The sequence below is a fragment of the Bombus huntii genome, chromosome 12, assembly GCF_024542735.1.
Source record: "Bombus huntii isolate Logan2020A chromosome 12, iyBomHunt1.1, whole genome shotgun sequence".
Classification (NCBI taxonomy): domain Eukaryota; kingdom Metazoa; phylum Arthropoda; class Insecta; order Hymenoptera; family Apidae; genus Bombus; species Bombus huntii.
This window is the reverse complement of record NC_066249.1, coordinates 1,692,083-1,712,200: the sequence shown is the minus strand read 5'-3', so window position 1 is coordinate 1,712,200 and position 20,118 is coordinate 1,692,083. Positions and strand designations below refer to the sequence as shown.

The following is a 20,118-nucleotide window of genomic DNA, read 5'->3' as shown; positions in this document are numbered from 1 at the left end:
AAAACATACAAAATCTTCAGTGGCAGTCGTAATTATTTGGCAGTGGGCGTGCGAGCGTTAATTGTGTTAATTGTATTAAAGTATTTACTTGTATTACAAAATTATGTAAATTACATGAACCACTAGTAAATTAGGGCGCACATTATAGTATGTAGAAGGAATGTGCGAGGAACGTTGATAATGTATTTACACTTTTCCCATCAGTGCGTTACGTATACGGCTAGACGTTTAACTCCTTGCCCACGTCACATGGATATTCCGTTTAATTTATGACTACGTTTTGCGTTTTCGATAAACGACCCCGCTGTTCGCTCGGAATGGAATCGTTTAACGGGTAATTACGCCCGCGTCATAATAGAGAGGCTTAGAGAGTCTAGTGCATTTACGATCGTGCCTCACAATAATTCAAACTTATCGTTTCGGTTAAAAGCATTCCGTATCTTAAACATTTACCACGATCAAACGATTTATCTTTATTTAAAATTTGAGATTTTGAATTTGAAATTTTTAATGTTAAAATTTGGAAATTAGTAATATTCGACTATGGATGTTTATACAATACATTTATCCAATTGATATTTATGGATGTTTATTCAAATTTAATATCTAAACGTTTATGAAACATAAATGTACTTTTTAATATCTAAATATCACAACCAGTACTATACTTCAGATAATTTTTATATTTCTGTACATGTATATCTTACATATTTTGTATATTCAAATTCTTCCCTCTACCCCAAAAAATATAAACATCAGCAGTCCAGTAATAATACATGACATCTGGTGAGATGTTGCTTCACCGGTCACCATGGTTACGTGTGTAATTTGCGATAACTCCGTGAGACGTGGGCGCTAGTTGTCTTGTATCATTCGAAATAACCGGCGTGAATCGACGTGTTCGAGAAAGAACGATCTATCGATATTTAGCGGTTCGCCGGGTGGTGCCGGTCGTTTCTTTGCGCTACCGTGTGTGTATATCGCGTGCTTCAAGTTCTCGCGCGCGCGAAGACAAATCGATCCTCGAGTTTCGCGGTGGAAATACGCGATGAAACGAGACAGAACGAAATCGTTTAACCGTTTAGTTCACCCCGGCATGTCGGTTTGATTTGTCGTCGGCCAATCGAAAATCGTTCTTACACCGTCGTTAAAGTCTGATCGCAGATCTCTCTGTCGGCCATTTCTCTTGGGCTTTCGTCGCGGCTCGTTTCTCATTATATGGCTGGATTTCTCTTACACATTTCGTGATTAATCGTTCGTCAGAAGCGTTGCGCTTGGAAACTAGGTGGCACCCGGCGACGCGAATGAAGAAGTAACCATGGCAGGTGCACGAGACTCGTACCACCGTCGCATTTAATGGACGCTCGTTTTTGGTAATTTGCCTGTAATGAGCAATCGAGTATCGATTCCGTCACAGCGTGTTATCTTTTTCCCCTCCTTTTTAATTTAATGCTCATGTGTAATGAGAATTTTACGGTGTTCTCTTCTTTTTCTATTTTGTTCTTTACACGTTACGAGTCTTGGCATCGGAGGATAGCTCGTGAAAAGGGCATATCAATAGCGATGTGCTTTCAAACATTTCGATCGCTTTGAATATTTATACGTTGCGAAAAATTCGAATCACTTTAAACGCGACTCGATACTTGAAATTTTTGAGAGATTTAGTACATTCTGATCGAGTTGTTAAAATTTTGGTAAGTCTTGAAAATTTTAGTAGATTTCTTGTATATCCGATATAAAGAGTCTAAGATATAGGAAATATTCTTTCTATAATGATCATGAAATCTATCAGGACTTTCAGGGTTTATCGAAGCATTAACAACTCAAGAATTTTAAGAATTTTAAGCATCGAATTACGTTCAAATTATTTCGAATTTCCTTGAATCGATTTGAAATTGAAACTCGAACGCCACCGTTACGTATCAATGAATTTATCAAAGTGTGATCTTCCTCGATAAATGAACAGCATGCCATCCCCAGATCTTTATCTACGGTTGTATTTATGGAAAAGAGAAAAAGATGAAACTACCCTTTTCGCGAAAAGAAATAGATACGAGACGAAATAATAACGATTGAGAAACATACAAGATACACTAGAATAAGAGGAGATCGGGATGAGTTCTGCCGACTAACAGTGTGCCCCCCCTGTCTATCGTCTTCAAGGCGATGGTGTCGTCTGTCCAGGTTCTCCAACAAGCAGGCTCCGTGGAGAGGCTCGGCAGGTTTCTATGGTCCCTGCCGGCGTGCACTAGGTTGCATCGCCATGAGAGCGTGCTGAAAGCCAAGGCAATTGTCGCTTTCCATCGGGGCCACTTCAAGGAGTTGTACAGGATCCTTGAGAGTCATACGTTCAGTCCGCACAATCATCAAAAACTGCAAGCTCTCTGGCTCAAGGCTCATTACATAGAGGCCGAGAGACTGAGAGGAAGGCCTCTTGGTGCAGTCGGTTAGTATAAGATTTTCTTCAAATTAATTTAAATATGCGTCGTCTAATCTGAAATATGATATGAATAATATGAAAGATACACGGGTACTATGCGCTATCTTTCAAAGTAGAAGGTTACTCGTTTGTCTAAAATTAATTGATGACTCAAGGCACTGAAGCATAATATGTTGTTTATTTATTCTGTAACTATAGCTCCTGGTTTCCAGTTCAATTGCATTGTAGTTACCTAAATTAAAGCGCGAGGTTATCCTCTCGTTCAAAGTGAATTGATCTTTAAGATTATATAAACACTAACTTATATGCTGTTTATTTGCTTATTAGCTTTCGGGTTTTTAGTTTAACTCACTGAGGGCCGACGTTGAATTAACGCAACATTTCATTTGCAGTATTTTTTTCAATCATCTTACATTATCAAATCCATCTTTTAACATTGTGACTATATAAAGGAATTCCAAGAATTCGCGTAATACCCTTTTTGTCACTATTTCGTTCAGTTAGATTCTACAATTGTATAATATTTGAAAATATTGGGATATTTTTAACATTATGATAATAAACCATTGCTCGGTCCTTAATGGATTAATCGCATTGTAGTCATCTGTAATCTATATCTACTAATATGTTTCTTGTATTGATTGTCCATTCTATTAATAAACATATCCTTGAGTATTAATAGCATTTCATAACTTTAGAAAATATATTTCTAGGTACTTTGCAATTGAATACAAAATTCTATGCTGTTATTTTATCTAACAAAATATAGTAACATTAATTCAGTGTAATATAGGAACCTTGAGTATTCAACTGATATTTAGATAAAATATATCTAACATTGAGTTCATTTTGTCACAGTTACCTAAGAGCTAAAACATATGACATTTCTTAAACTGTTTTGGCGGCCATATTGGTCACGTGACAGCTCAGCAGTCTAACGTATAGAATACGAAATCTAACTTCTTCAGTGCCTTTTTTACACAGTTTCGACACGTAAAACATAACTTATTTTTATCTTCTATAGTTGAATGTATGTTTTAGTATATCATTGCGAAGGAATGTTTTCGAATGTTTCTCGTTCATTGTTGCTCTCGATGTTTCGTGATCTCACTTAAGCATCGATGATACGAGTGAGTTTAAAAATACGAATCAACCGCGTAACAACGCAGGATTTAATTTATTGGCGATTATAATAGCGCCGGAAAGGAAACATCTCGCGAAGGAACAAGCCTCGCGCCGCAATTTCGCGCCTGAGGCCTGCAAGCTTTATTTCTGTCGCGCATTGTAAACAGGGATGAAGGCGAGTTTAACGAGCTGACATTCTAATTAGATCTTTCTATTTACTTTTGTGAACCAATATGTGTCATCTGATCCTTTTTCCCCTCTCCTCTTTTCTCTCTGTATGTCTGCTAAAACCAGAGAGCAAAAAGAGAAATTTTACTCCACCTCCCGTGTGACACGAAGCTGTAAAGATTTCCGGCTGCTTTGTTAGAATATTTCGCCATATTTCTACGGCATCATTGCTAGCCATGTTTTTTTTAGCGTACTTAGGTTAGGTCCTTATGGCTGGACCGAAAATTTTTTAAAGCCGGTCACCAATGGTAGTTTCCTTCTTCCTTTTTATATAAATTTGCTTTAATTATTAAATGATTTAATTTGTTTACAGTGATGTGAATAATATCCGCTCAGATGCATTTGTTCGATTTTTAAAATTTTAGCTAGTATTGAATATTTGCGGGATTGGTAAGGATAATTGGCTTTATACCCAATGCAAAAATAAACAATTGTGTAAACAATTAATAAAAAAAATTTTTAAGTACCGCTATTGGAATATAAAACGAAAAGTCTATCTAACTGAAAACTTTTGCACACGACTGTAAATTCATTATATCGTTAACGAAACGCCAGAAAGGTATTTTTAAAAAATCTTGGAAATATAAGCTTTTGTTTATGTGTTTCGTTCTCGTGGTCCCTGTATCGATGGCAATTGATAGCCGAAAGAGAATGCAAAACAATGCACGATATTTGTAGATCAAACGACGGAAATAAAATCGAACCACGCCATGCGTGCATCACAGTTGCGTCGTTTTAAAAATATCCTCTCGTAATTCAGAGGTTTACCGTTATTCGTATATATCGTGTAACTCTCGTGGGGGATTTGTTTCGTTGTAATTAATGATAGCTGCGTGTAATCTTGCTTATGAACAAGAAAAATCCATAAAAGTCCTAAAAGTAGTGATATTTAAAAAAAGATTACAATAGTTGCTTATTACTAGAATTTAGATATAACGAAGATTGTAGAGGTTATCCCTAGTAGTAGTGAAGTTAATATAAATGCAATGTAAATTTATTTGAAATATTTTATTTACGAAATTGACCAAAAGTGTTTGAATTACAGGAAAATATCGCGTTCGTCGCAAATTCCCACTGCCACGTACAATTTGGGATGGCGAGGAGACGTCTTACTGCTTCAAGGAGAAATCCAGGAGCGTCCTGAGGGATTGGTACGCCACCAATCCCTATCCCTCACCTCGCGAGAAACGAGAATTGGCAGAGAGTACGGGCCTCACCACTACGCAAGTCAGCAACTGGTTCAAGAACCGAAGACAAAGGGATCGTGCAGCTGAACACAGGTATTTATCTCTTTCCTTAAGATTTCTAACATTAATCCTATCTTAATAACACTATGCTTTGTGTTAAAAAGTGCTAGGTGATACTCACAAGTATCTCTGAATCAAATATTTTTATCGTCTTCTACTTCGAATAGTCTTTTCCGCATAGTAACCTTTGAGAGGTCAAAACCATTTAGAACGTTGACATTTTATACACCGTCATCGTCTTTGTTCCTGCTAAAACATCCGATACCTTATTCATCTTACCCGGCCGAGTAAACAGATAATGTTAGTAATAAACCGTTGAAATGTATCATCAGTCAGGCGGGAAATTTGAAAGCTCTTACTCATGCAACGGTGTGTTACTTACAGTTATTAAGACGCTTTATAAACAGACAAATTTACGCGTACACATGATGAACGTGTAAATTAGCTCATGAATAAGGGGTTTCCATCTCGGACATTTCGAAGAGGAAGTTACATAACCTCCTTCTAATAACCAAATATCGGGATACGCCAGACACGTCTGCTTGTTTTGAAGCGGAGGAAAGAGAGGAAGGAAACACACGAGGAATGCCGGTGGTGATATAATTGTTGCCATAATAATATCTCGCTCTGGATATATGTACATATTTTCCTATATATCTTTTCTTGGATGGCCTTGTTGGAAGAAGTTAATCGACAGTGGCCGAGCTGATATCCGTGGAATCCGTGGAGGGCGCAAGCGTAGGAGTTTCATGTTGTTTGGAAGGTCGTTGCTCTACATCCGATTTTAGAAACGACCGAGCAAACTCGAAGACGGCCTCATAACTACGTAACGTTAGTAGCGATACTAGCGATGCATTTCTCTCTCGTCTTGTGATCCGCTTTTTGTTTGTCGTATCTTAACTTCTCCCAGTACGTTTATAATTTACACTGTAAGAACACGTTGTCTGGTTATCGATAAAATAAGGGTTCTTACGTGTACGCTTTTCTTTTTCCGTTGTTACTTCTAGATTGTCCTCGAATTTAATTATATGGACGTTAACTTTTCCGTTCTGTTCACGCTGAAGCTCTGTAATTTTCGATCCGAAACGAACACCTCGTTCAAGGTGTAACATGATCTGTCGAACCGCTTAATCGTAAGATCCTCATTACCGCCATTTTGCTTCTTAACCGGAAAGAGTTAAAATTCTCCACTACTCGGAACAATTTAAGTACCGTTATAATACGCTCCCTTGAAACCGCGTGGCAATATATGTTCAATTTTTATGTCCTCCTCTTGTATCATAATTTTCTATTTCCGTGATATTTTAACTGATAACAAGAACCTTCTCATGTTCTTCATCTTCTTCGCTGAAAAGAAGCTTCAACTTACAATTAGATGCATGCAATCAACCAACTTGATAACCGAGAGAAATAGACACAGAATAGGTGAATATATTAAAGTAAAGAATCTTCAACTTCCGTTCGAACCAAAGTTCTTAACTTGTGGACCACGAAATATTTTCTAGAGGATTGCCGTGGTCATTTTTAGTTGAAGATTTTTAGCACCAATTAAATATTAGATTAGAACTAAATTTTGTAGATTTCATTGAAATTGTTCTTTTATATAAGGGATACGTATAATATAAATTATATAGGGGTATATATGTACCACCACATGTAATAAGAGAAGAAAGTCACAATTTATTTGGTTATCACAGGAAAGTCGTACGACTTAAAAAAGGTTAGAAAACTTTGATATAAGAAATTCATGATGGTCAACGAATAGACTGAGACGCAATCGAGTAGACGTGGTCGGATGCAACAAATACACAAAAGAAAGAAAACCAGTCGTTGTTCCCTTGATTTTGGTGAGTCCATCGATGCGAATCATGGCCAGGATAGACAGCGTTCCTCCTCGCCGAGAATTTCGCGAGGGAGGAAGTGGGAAGCACCACCGTGGCGAGGCCCAGTCCAGTACACAGCCGTGTCACGCCACGGGGAACGTATCGAATTTCTTATGGCTTCTGTGTATTCCCATGAACGGAGACAGAAGGTCAGAGCGAAACAGAAAGGTAGACAGAGAGACGTCAGAGGGGAAGAAAGAGAGAGATATAGAGGCGCGGTGGTGGATCCTATAGTCCTATCCGATGGCTTTGGGGGTATCGTGGATACGCATGGCATCATTCGCGGCATATTAATTACAGGAAATCCTACAAAGCATCCATATCACCCTCCCATGCTTTCCCTATACGTAATTCGTTGTACACCCCATCGATGGAATATCGAGTTGGCACTGAACGATTTTGAGATCATCGTTGCACTTTCACTTCTTTTTATTAGGAAAAATATACATTATATCTTTCATGAGAATATTCTTCCTTTTCGTTGGTGGAAGATCGGTGGATTGTATTTCGATGTCGTTGTTTTTTTTTCTTTTTTTTTAAGATCATTGCCCGTTCTTTTACTTTTTCTCGTTGCGTATTTGTATAAACGAGGCGATTAAATACACTAACGATGAGCTCGAGGCATTGAGTATCTTTGACAGAGGGGTTGGGTCATTTGAATTTAGACGAAACAATTCCATGACGGAATACGATTTTTGTCTTTTGACTCATAGTCCGTCATCTTGGTTCGTTGTGCAGGGTAGCCAACTTTATCTTGCAAAGAGACTAGGAGGCAGCGCGAAACGTAAACAAGCGGCACGGATTGCACCGCTTAGACAAGCAATTCTTATCGCCACGCACCGTTAACCGCCTCTTTTTTTTTCTTTTTTCCTCTCCTTCCCTTTTTACTCTTCGTCGCGCAGTTTCAGTGGGAGCACACGTGAGTCATTAATTCCCCGAAATGTTCTAGCTCCGCTCTTGTATTTTCGTTTCGGTCGAATTTATCGTCGAGTCTCAATCACCAAGGTTGCATCCCAATTACCCAGTAGTGTAACGTGAAACTAAAGACGAGCTGAATCAATACTTATATATCGTAAGAGTTTTTCAAATGAAAAGTCTATCCATTATTAAGTGAATTTTGCTGAAACAGACAAATGATCTCGAGTGTGATTGTCTGGTTATTCGTAGATGAAAATTTAAGCCCTTTAGGTGTCGTATCTCGATAGCGATCCATCGAGATAGGTTATAATGCGATACATCAAAATTTTACCTCCAAATAAGATTTGTCGCGAACGTGAATTATCGTAGGAAGAGAAAGGATAATTCAATTGAGCACGGTCTTCTTCGTCTACGTTGTCTAAACCAGAGAGAGTACTTTATTAATTGAGCCATCCAAGTAATCAGATGAATCTTTTCTTCCCGGCTCTGTATCTAAAGACACAGCCGCCTGTTAACTCTTAGAACTTAAAACTTAGAACACATCGACTCAGATTTTATTAACAGACTGGCGACCGATAAGGAAGATTCCCCCATTTCGTTTAGCAACACGTTGCATATTTTGAATGAAAGAATATAATATCGATAATAACTAGACCGTAGATTTTTACTTAAATGTTTCTTGTATTCCTAATACAAATATTAATTTACATAAGCGGTCTAATAATAACAATACGCAGTCGAAAATAAGATATGATACTAATAGGTATAGTGATTTTACGAAATTTAAAAAGGATACAAAACGTATTGGAAGATGAGGCCTCGACTAACATGCAAAGAACAAAATTGACACGAAGATACGATCTCCGTTCTAACGAAGCTGACCAAGAGTCATCATTATTTTTTTCTTTCTCTTCCTTTACTTTTGATTTCTTTTTTTTTTTTTTTTTTTAAATTTTTGCTTCGACATTTACTGTCGATCAGCAAAAAAAACGTCATGCTAAACGTTGTCTGTGACCGGTGTCCGGTAACCGAACGTGCGCACGGAACACAAAGGGACGATAAGAGAAAAAGATGCTGATCGCGAGATTTCGGACGGCGCCGTCTGCTCGTTATCTGCACCTCTTTTGTTCCACGCAATTCCATCCGCGCTCTCGAATATCTTCCTCTTTGGCGACACGCGTGGCGGCTGCCAAGAGTTACCGGAATATTCTCTAGCCGTGTGTTGACTCTATCGGAGATTGAAATATTACCAGATTCTTTTACGATAGTAACAATTTTAGCCAGAGGAAATAATTGAGGGCGAATGTTTCTGGATATATAATATTGTAATTCGGGTTATACTACAAAAGTATCTTTTAAGTCTCAATTATTCCGCTATAGTACGTCGTATATTTTTGATAGAAAAATTGTTTCGAAATTAGCTACGTGTAGAAATTAACTTTGGCTTTATCGAAGTATCTCTAAAAGTATACATGGTTTTAATTCAATAATATGTACAAATTCAATGATATTGAATTTTTATAAGTATTCTGTACTGTTTTAAGGAATAATTCTCTTCTTCTCAATTATTCTGTTATCACGTTGCACGTACAATCTTCGTGTTAGTGAGCACTTCGGTTTATTCAATATGAACTGACTTGCATCAACAAACTGAAATACCTTGAGATTCATAAGTGAACGGAGATTTAAATTGCCAATACCCCCGTGAATTAACGCCCGGAAAATAACCGGAATTTATGGAAAAATTTACAGACAGAATGAAGTTGTCGAAGGTTATTGCCTTGCGAACTGCAAGTTTCGAGTCACGCGAGCCTTTTGAATAAATCGTCTGTTCTTCGTTTGTGCATTATGTGTATGGATCACGTGTAAACGAGCTGGTTAAATCGTTCGATAAGAGCTCCCAGGGGAGAGGAGGGTATACACCGTATGCATTCCGGAGTTTGACGTTTTTTGCCCGACGCCGACGCCCACGAGACGCCCCAGTCTCGTGGGGCCCGTGATACCGCTAACGTTTCCGCCCCTGCGCGCGTCATCCAACTTTAATTTACATCAGCTTGTCGAGGCCCCGGATCGTTTGTCGAAGAACTCGGACAAAATTTGTCTCGCTCGAATTTTCCATAATTATTCGCTTTTCGCGTTCTTGTTTTTTTTATTATTTATTTGTTCTTTTGTAGCCAGATTTCTGTATGGAAAAATACATTTTTATAGAGAAATTATTCGTTTCTCGTATTCTCTTCTCTTGTTTGTTAACTTTTTTCTGGTGAATAATATTTACGGCGATATACATTCGTATAGAAATTTTTCTTATTTATTAATTTTGACGTATGTACTACTTATGAATTCTTGGTGAAATTATGGAAAAGTTGGAAAATTTTTGCCACGAAATATGGAACGTGAAAATTAGATTTGAAAGAGTAGAAGCTGATGGAATTCTGCTTTGCTCGGTTTCTCGATAATTATTTATCTGTCACCATCTTAATTTCTTACTTATTTATTCTTCTCCAGTGAGATATTAACAAATTTGGAAACTATTCGCTTTTTAAATTCTTTTCTATTACTCATAAACTTTTTTCTAGCGGAATCTTTTTATACAAAGGTACAAGTATATAGAGAAATTGGAAATTAGTCTTATTTACTAATTGTTTCATGGAAAAATTGTAGAAAAGTTGGCGCAAAGTCTGATATCAAAGTATAAAAAATGAAGACTAGAATTGAAATGGTAGAACGTAGGAATGAAAAATAACAGCATTCGTAACAACGTGAAGTGAAGTTTTGTTCTACGCAAAGAATTTCAATCAGTTTCTGATACTTGTTTAAAGCATAGAAAATGTCGCTACTCTGCGCCCGCAGAAATCACAGCGCCAGTCGTATTTTAACGATTATCGTTTCAATATACCTCACATTCTGTACTCTAAATTTTCATCGTTTATTTCGATCCTTTCGTGTAGAATACATCGCCTAATAATATTATTGTGGCGGATCGGTATCAATAGGACGCCGACAGGTCGAGGCATCAACGCAATCGCCCAGGAGGCGCAACACCTCCCGGGCGATCCGCTGGTACCAACCGCCAACACTAGAGGGCTACGACGACAACGAGTCTGTCTAACTCGCTAGCGGTCGAATATACGAGCGATTGATACAAATACCGCACCTAGCGAGACTCCCTCTACGTCTAAGGCAGGGACTACCGGGGATAGTCTTACTGACGAGTCCTCCGGTAGTCCCGGGACGAAATGCAAAACTCTCTTTCCATCCGCCACATTATAATTACTTCACATAGTAATTTATGGGAGACGAACTTATTATATTATTAAATTATTGACGAAATAAAATAACAAATATGTATGGATTGGCAACTAAGTGATTGAGGATTTTGTCATTAGATGGTATTGACAAAATCCGCAATCACTTAGCTGCCAACCCAATACATATTTGTTATTTTATTTTGTCAATAATTTCATAATTATTTTGTCATTAGATGGTATTGACAAAATCCGCAATCATTTAGTTGCCAATCCAATATTAATTGTTATAGACGAAGAACAATAGTCATAATCGCCTTCTCTTAACGATGATTATAATAATAACCAATTTTATTTTTAAATATACACTTTGTCTAGAACGATTCTAAAAGCGAGAAACTCTAAGATAAAATTCTAGATTCCAATATTCGCTTTTGCCTCACTCGGTGTATCATAATCATTAACTTTTTGCATCCCGGGCGTGTCGTCATCGAGCCGTCGATCATTGTTCCTGGAATTTCGAAGTTCTGACAAACTATGCTCCGCTGTCTTCGGGAATATTCGGCGGCTGCAGGGGTTACAATTAGCGACAGTCTACCGAATTGTCAAGGCTGTCAACAGCGGTCGATAATAACCGCGCTTCTTCTTGTGGCCACCGTTGGCAGTTTCAAGTTCAAGCTACAAGACACAGTATCAAGTTCGAGGTACAAGACACAGTTTCACTCTGCGCGTGTTGAAAAATCGAAATTTTCCAATGAGATGAAGAGCACGCAGCTGTAGAAAAATCGGCGGACTTATATGTGATCTAATACCAGCGGTCAAAGAAGAAATCGGAAGAAATCGAAACCAGCTGGCTGCTTTTTTTTTTATTTATTCATATTTACAGTCAATTCTCTTATTGAGAGTTTTCAGTAATTTTGAGCTGGCTGCTGAAGCGAGCAAAACTCTCGTAGAAAGAAGACAAAAAAAAAAAAAAAAACACCCCACTGACCTCACTAAAGTAATAAAATAGTCAAACTCGAAGATGGGTGTACCCATCCACATGTTATTTAGCAATTAAGTTACAAAAATGTGTAACTTACAAATGTCCAGCTAGACAAATTGTAAAGTACAAATTAAATAATAATAATAAAAAAAATATGTGATCTCACCGTGAAATCCAGAAGCTTCGGTCATTTAAAGATTCACCGTACTCGTCTCTAATCCGAGATTATGCCGAATCTTCCACGCTCCTAGCTTTTGGAAGTAATCCTTTTTTTTCTTTTTTTTCTAATTTGTTGTTTCTTACATTTGAGTCTCTGGTTTCGATATTTTGTAAATCGAAGAGTTCTCGTAGGAAACGCCGTGAGTGGCAAGAAACAAGTTTGTCAGGAGCAAAAAGAAAACTTATGCGTTAATGTAGTGGAAACTGTTGGAAAAGAAAGGCATATCTGTAGAAAACGCTGTGAGCGCGAAGAAACAGATTTTTCGCGAGGAACAGAAAAACGATGTATTAATGTAGTGGAAATTCGTGAACAGGAAAAGCGTATCTGTAGGAAAACCTGTATATATAGTACACCTCTTAGTTGTAAAGAAAACTCCATGTTCCATTCAGACGGCATAGACAAAAGTCAACAAACAATTGACTAATAATTTATTGGTACTTTTATCTGCTTTTCTATAAAGGCGACGTTGTGACATATTCTAGTCATTACTATTAATGATATAAAATTATATAATATAATATAATATAATATAAATTATATATATATTATATATATATAAATTATATAATTATATAATATAATATAATTATATAATGATATGAAATGATATAAAATTGAGCTTCAATTTTATGCCACGGTATCCTCATTGGTACGTAGAACATTTTTCAATAAAAAATCGAAATCCTGCAATTTTGCCATTTACAGTGTCTTCTACAAGTACTCTTTGATTTTGATCTCGCGTTAGAATGAGCTTACAGTTACAGAATTTCGTGTAGTCTCTCGTCCGATCTTCTGGTTTTAAACTTTCATCTATTTCGACGTAGCACTGGCGCCTGCGACGCTACGATCCAAACACTCTTTGAATCTTCGATTCAACGTTTCAAACTCTAAATCGATAATAATCAAATTTGAATTATTGCAGTACGTTGGTTATATCTTGCTAATAACACACTTGTTACGATTCATCTTCCTAGTATTCTTGCCTCTGTGAAATTAAAAAGAAAATAGACTCTGAAATTGTGAAACTTAGTTCACCTTGTGGTTTTCTCTCTCTCTCTCTCTCTCTCTCTCTCTCTCTCTGTCTCTCTCGTTACTAAACTTGACGCCATAAATCGTTACGAGCCACTCTTGAAATATCCGTGTGTCTCTTCCTGGACATAAAACTCTGCCGTTGAGAGATCCAGCGCCTGGTGTCTCTTCGTTGCATTGTACCCTGGCACTCTTCGCCACGAGCGGATGAAAATAAACTTCACTCTCTGCCGCACGTGCCACGACAATGTTTTTCTTTGTTTTTTTTTTTTCCTTGCGAACGCTGTTCTGCGCTACGCGCGTCACTTAACCTGTTAACTACCTGAAAGGACGAGCAAGATTTATATCTAATAGCTGTAAGATAATTCATCTATACCTCTGTATCACGCCATGTGATGTAATGCTTTATTAATACGAGGCTGGCTTGTATATATAAATTTTATTTGTTTGTTATTATATTGGTTATCAGCGGAGTGTATTTAGGCTAATTATTAAACCACAGAGTCTCCAGTTACGTCGGCTCAATTTTAGTTGCTTTTCTCATACGTAATTCTGGTTATCGTTACATCTGGCAAGTGATAATTTAATTACGCGATTATAATTGCAATACAACTTTTTTTTATATTTATTTATTTAAATTTTACAATTTGTCCAGTAGGACATTTGGTAAAATATCATAGCTTAGTGGTATAATAATATAACATGTGGGTGGCTACCCCCAGCGGGGTACCATCTTCGTGTTTGTCAGGTCATATCCTTTGTGAATACAACTGACTCTGTATAAGTACAGAAAGCACAAACTAGAACAAATTTTTTTTTTTTTTAATTTAAAATTTCACATTCATAATTTGTCCAGTTTGGACATTTGGTAGAATTAACTAGAACGAATGAATTCGCATTTATCAATCCTCTGTCGCTGCTCAGAAATTCAATTGTGATTCGTTAAGAATAACAAATGTAATAAGTAAATGTAATAAATGATTGTGATTTGTTAAATAAGTAATGTATCAGTATAAACGTATAAGTAACGTATATTTCAGATAGAAATTCTTAGGAATACAGTTAAATATATCATTTCTAGAAATATAATCGTTTTTATTTTCATATTTACGCGTTGTTCTTGTTGTTCTTATTTTCACGACGTTTCATTATGTGTTCACCTGTTCGAAAGGAGGTGCGGTATCATACCACGTAACTAGATATATGATATTTTTACTATTCTATAACGTTTCTATGTGATTCGTGAAATTAAACGAAATTACCAGCAAAGCTATTTAAATATTTTTGTGCACATTTCTTCCACGTTAACGTAACCTGCCTCAATCTGCACCCTGCAAACACGTAACAAGGGGGCTCAGTTTCAACTGTGTAGCGCGGAGAATGCTTTCGATTTAGAAACCAGTCAGTTAACAGGTTAAAGCGGTGGTGGTTATTATACCCTGGCCCTGACTAATATCATCATCCTGTCGATGGAAGAGAGCTGTTTCTCTTTCAGACGCCTTCTAATCTTCGAAAATGCCGAGCAACATAACTCGTTCGCCTGGTCGAAAGGTTAAGAACAACATTTCGCCGCCGAAAATAAATAAAGCCGGAAGAGGCAGACGTGGTCCCTACGTGCCGTCCAGACGTTTTGCCTCTTCCGTTTGGCTCTTTGGCTCGTTTTCCTTACCGCCAACAAGTATCGATGAATAAATAGAGGAACCAGCGAAACCATTCGCTCTGAGATTCACCGAAGATAAAATGCTTTATGATAGCATTTCTCACCATTACTCGGATAATTATATTTAAATTTCCGGCTTATGTATCCGCGTTCTTGCCCAAATTACTACGAAAAGATGTGTTAGAAAACATCGATCCATGATCCGAAAAACGAGCCAGATAAATCGAAATAAAAGGGAAACGTATCGCACGTTATCTTGGAAATGGAGAAACAATCTCTGGTTTGTTTCTCGTCGAATTTATTCCAAGATCTATGTCGAGTTTCTTATTCTTTACATTCTTCGGACGAACTTTTTAAGCTTGTTGTTCGATCTTGATATGTACACGTTGAGAACTCAATTTAACCAGTTAGCTGTTTTCCGACGAGTATACTCGTCATGAAGAAATGGCAATATTTTGTGTTGCGACCAGCCCTGTCGATAATAAAATTCAAAAATAAGACGGTCGTTTCGTTACAACTTGATTATACAGGGTGGTTGGTAACTGGTGGTACAAGCTGAAAGGGGGCGATTCTTCGCGAAAAAAGAAGTCGAAAATATAGAATAAACATTTTTCGTTCGAGGCTTTGTTTTCGAGAAAATCGACTTTGAATTTTCGCTCGGTACGCGTGCGGTTATAACGGATCACATTGTAGATTGTTGTCTCGATGGAAAAATTTAAATAAAAAGAAAACAAAATTTTTTTTTCTGATATCTTTTCTAAATAAGTTAAAGTTAAAAAGTTAATTCTGATATTTTAGTGTAATTGAACTATAGTTTGATATTAGTCGAGACTTCGTTTCGTATACAGGGTGGTTGGTAACTGGTGGTACAAGCGGAAAGGGGGCGATTCTACGCGAAAAAAGAAGTCGAAAATATGGAATAAAAATTTTTTGTTCGAGGCTTTGTTTTCGAGAAAATCGACTTTGAATTTTCGCTCGGTACGCGTGCACTTTATCACGTCTCGTTATAACGGATCTCACTGTAGATCGTTGTCTCGATGGAAAAATTAAAAAAAATTTTTATTCTATATTTTCGACTTCTGTGTTTGACGAGTATACTCGTCATCGATTGCTTTTTGCCACGCGTTTCAGCTACACGCTTTTCAAAGAAATCGCAATAGCTAACTGGTTAGTGACACAGTACTTCGTAATATTCATATTAAAATTATTCGTAATATTCGTTTGAACTGTACAAACGAACGATTCAAACCTTCCAGCGAAGCTGAAACTTCGCTTGAAAAACAATACAGCAAGATATTCGATCAACAAAACCGTTGCCCTCTATAACCTTGAGCCGTTTTTTTTTTTTTTTTTTTTTAAGACGTTTATTAAACCCAAGATACAATTTTAAATACATTTTGGTATTCACAATAAACGGTGAATTTTTGTAGTGATGTTTTCTCTATAACCTTGAGCCGTCAATCAGACGCAAATGACAAATTCCGCCAGGACAAATTGCTGCATCCATGGACAAGATCCGATCGTCGTGTAATTTTTGTATCTCATCTACTCATTGAAGTATCGAGTAATCACTAACTGGGTATCGGATAAGGCATGTTATTGGTTTGGCAACTAAGTGATTGCAGATTTTGCCATTAGGTGGTATGGACAAAATCCGCAATCACTTAGCTGCCAAAGCAATACATCGATCGGAACAGGAGGTAATCCGAAACGGCATATCTGCTGAATAAGCGAACTGTTACGAAAGACGACCCAACCAAGACTCGTTGCGATGTTTTTTGCCGTAAAAAGCAGTGTGTGGTCTATCGTTGCCACGCAGCAATTTCATAGAATCTCCTCCTTTTTGTCAGTATACTGTGTCGGTTGGATCTGTGTGTCTAAAGATTAGTAAAGACACAACGTTATTCCGTGATGTGAATTCCGTCACTCGTCTACCAAATGGCTGTAAAGTAATAGAAAGTAAGGAAAAATATGTACATTGATCGAACAAGTCTTTTTTTTTTTTTTTTAACCGATTTTAAGTTTCACTGAAAAATGTGCTTTTCTTCGAAATTTCTTTTTCTACTATCTACCCCACTACAGAGGTTCTGTTTACATTGGGATTTCATCGTTTCATCGTCGTTTCTACGTTATTATTCTCTGATTGCACAAATGGAGAAGTTTCTATCTATGTTCATTAATCGTGTTTTATAATTTCATTGTCATTTACGTTATATTATTTTCCGATTTTACGAATAGTCAAGATTCTCTGTCTTCGTTAAGATTCTATAATTTTATTGTTATTTTTACATTTTTATTTTTATTTGTATTTTATACAGATGAACGATTATAATACGTATTTTGTTTCGAAAGTAGAAACGCAGAGTCAGCTAATCGACTTCTGCGTAACTCTTGGCGTATGCCCCACGGGTTTCTTGGTTCGATGGATCGAAGAAGAGTCGTGGCTGCACGGTTCGCTGGGGTCGCAGCCCCAGTAATGGCTCTGTCGTTGTTCTCCAGTGTCAACAAAACATTGCTAATGTACCCAAGCCAACACAAATTCACCCTAGCCTCACCCTCGTTGCGCCACTGTCAGCGCACCCTCGTCTTCGTACCACGATAAATCGAGGGCTGCCTAGAGAAAGGAACAACCAGGAAAATGGAGGATCGGTTGCCTAGAATTCTCTTCCTGTAACTATCCAGCCATTGGAAACTCGAATCATATTTTTCCTCTTTCCATAAAATTTTCTTAACAATTTTTTTTCCATAAAAGTTTCTTAAAAATCTAATTACAAACATCTAATTGATTTAGGTCTTGGATCGCAGAGAAACGTTAATTGCTTCGAATTCATTTTCTACGTCTATCGATCGCTTGGAAAATTCGATATTCTACACGGTTGTTCCTGAAAATTGTCCTATGCGTTTTATTCGAGGTTCTCTTGAAAATTCGAATCCCTAAAAATTCTTTCCAACTTTCTGCATTCTTAGAGAATTAGTTCTATTGGAAATTGCTTTTCAACATTTATAGATCCCGTGAAAATTCTAATGTTAGTTATCACGTGATTTCTCTTAAAATATTTCTCCGCTTCGGATTCTTAGAAAATTAGAATTTCTCTCCGATATTTATCGATTACCCAAAAATACGAATTTCAATCTCTTACGTAATTCCTGCCAAATAATTTTTTTAGCGAAATTGATCGAGGCTTGGGTAACCAATTGGAATCGACGATATTAGAAATATTTTAACGATAAATTCGATTATGTACAAACCGGAGATGCTTACTTCGAATCTCTCAATCTGTTCGTTAGTCGTATGCATCCTTAATCGTTCTCAATTGCATTGATCTTCGATAACCGATTTTCTCGTTCTATTTCTAGATACTTTGACGGACATTCTTTCATAAGTATTCCATCAAGAATACGAGATGTTCTTGTAATCATTCTTCTAATCCCATTACGATTGATCGTTATAACAATAGCCGTCAGTCTTACATCTCCCTTTTCATTTTTCATTTCCTTCTCATTTTTTCCCCCGTCTCTGCTTGGGGGATAACGAATTTACTACTTAAATACTTCATTTATATAGATAAAAATATAGGTTAACTTATCAGGTTAGGTTAGCTCACAAGTGATGGGGATTTTTTTGCTGCCGCATTTGGTAAAAATAAAAGCTTATCCATCGGTAAATAACTAATGATGTATTTTTGTCTTATTTTCTACGATTCAATGGCATTCTTTTTTAAATCAAATTTCTGTCAAACTCTATAGCGAAGGTTAGTTGACAATAAAAATTCAAAATCAACACGCGTTTTCTATAGATTTGATTCTGCTAGGGAAATTAACTTTCCCCAAGATTGTTACTATTGAAGAGACATGTATTTACTTTAATTAGAAATTTAAATTTATAAAACAAAGTGAATAAATGCGAGTACATAATTTAACTATATTTAGGTTTTATTTCATATATTTTGTTGTGCCATTTGTAAAAATATAGACTTTCATAAACGTCATACTCGTCAAATTACCTGATGTATTAGAATAATTAATGACAAATTAATTCCATCAACCACAACTATGATCGATAATGATAATTTCATCGTTTAAAATAATTCAGTAAATCATCGATAACTCGGTAATAACGAAATAAGAAAGTTGGACATTCTTTAAAATATTATCTCGATTCGAAAAGCGAATTAAAGAGAAGTAGCTATATAAAGTAGTAAAAGCTATAATCAAAAGTGTCGGATTAAACGAATTAAAAGTAAGCAGTAGAAGCTGAAGGAAATATTCGTGGAATTTCTTCAAAGCATTCCTTCCTCGAAATGTTTGACGCTGTTGAACCTCCTCGAATATTTAATGGCGTGATAAATATCCTAGGTTTTTATTATTCCTTCTATCCATCAGATTATCTGCATGCTTAAAATCTTAGATCAGATATTCTCGGCGAGTAGGTTGGCCGCGTTTTGTTTGCAACACATTTAATCAACGTGTGTGGCTCTATTTACGATTTCCACGAATTAACTTTATAATCACCCTGTATAGTTTCATGTGTCACGTTATTTATTATTACTAGATCAAGCTACGATATAGTTTATCAGGAGGGGCGAAAAGAAATCGGATGAAATCGATAGAAACGTAAATTGTTATTCTTCCAGGTGCAAAACCATTTCTTTGTTAATTTTAGTCCTAGTTCTATAATAATTTCGTAACGCGTATGATTTTATCTCGTTCTTAACGTTAAAATTAATACTCCACTTTCAGAGCACCGGTTCTTTTCTTAGGAAACGCGTGATCTTTAGAATCCTATTACCTTTATTCTTCTTGATTAATTATTTCTCTTCCATTATCTACATGATTCTTGTTTGAGAATGGTGAGCGAAAAAGACTGGTAGGAACGATAGGTACATTTTGACTTGGATCTATTAGTAAAATTGTTGGTCAAGCTACTTAGAGAACTGTCAGTCCCTTGGGTTGTTCGTGTTGTTTGCTGAGCTTTCCTATGTAAATCTTGCCAGTCTCTTTTGACAGAACTTCCGACTTCTACAGGTCAGCTGGTACTTCAATTCGTAAGCTATTTTTTCGATACCGCAACGCCCATCAATTTAGGAATTTCTTAATCGAACAACTTTCAATTTCTAAATCTTCCGTCGATTAAAGCT

The 20,118-nt window shown here is 36.7% G+C and overlaps 1 protein-coding gene across 3 annotated transcripts in view; it reads left to right on the top strand.

Moving 5' to 3' along the window:
- Window positions 1–20,118, top strand: part of LOC126872005 (homeobox protein SIX1-like) — a 62,184-nt gene that overhangs the window by 3,934 nt on the left and 38,132 nt on the right. For 2 of the 3 annotated variants that reach the window (XM_050631457.1, XM_050631455.1), the window contains exons 2-3: window positions 2,164–2,446; window positions 4,839–5,073. In XM_050631457.1, coding sequence (XP_050487414.1) covers window positions 2,164–2,446; window positions 4,839–5,073 — 518 coding nt within the window. The remainder of the gene's footprint in view (window positions 1–2,163; window positions 2,447–4,838; window positions 5,074–20,118) is intronic. The other variant, XM_050631456.1, reaches the window with a different exon arrangement.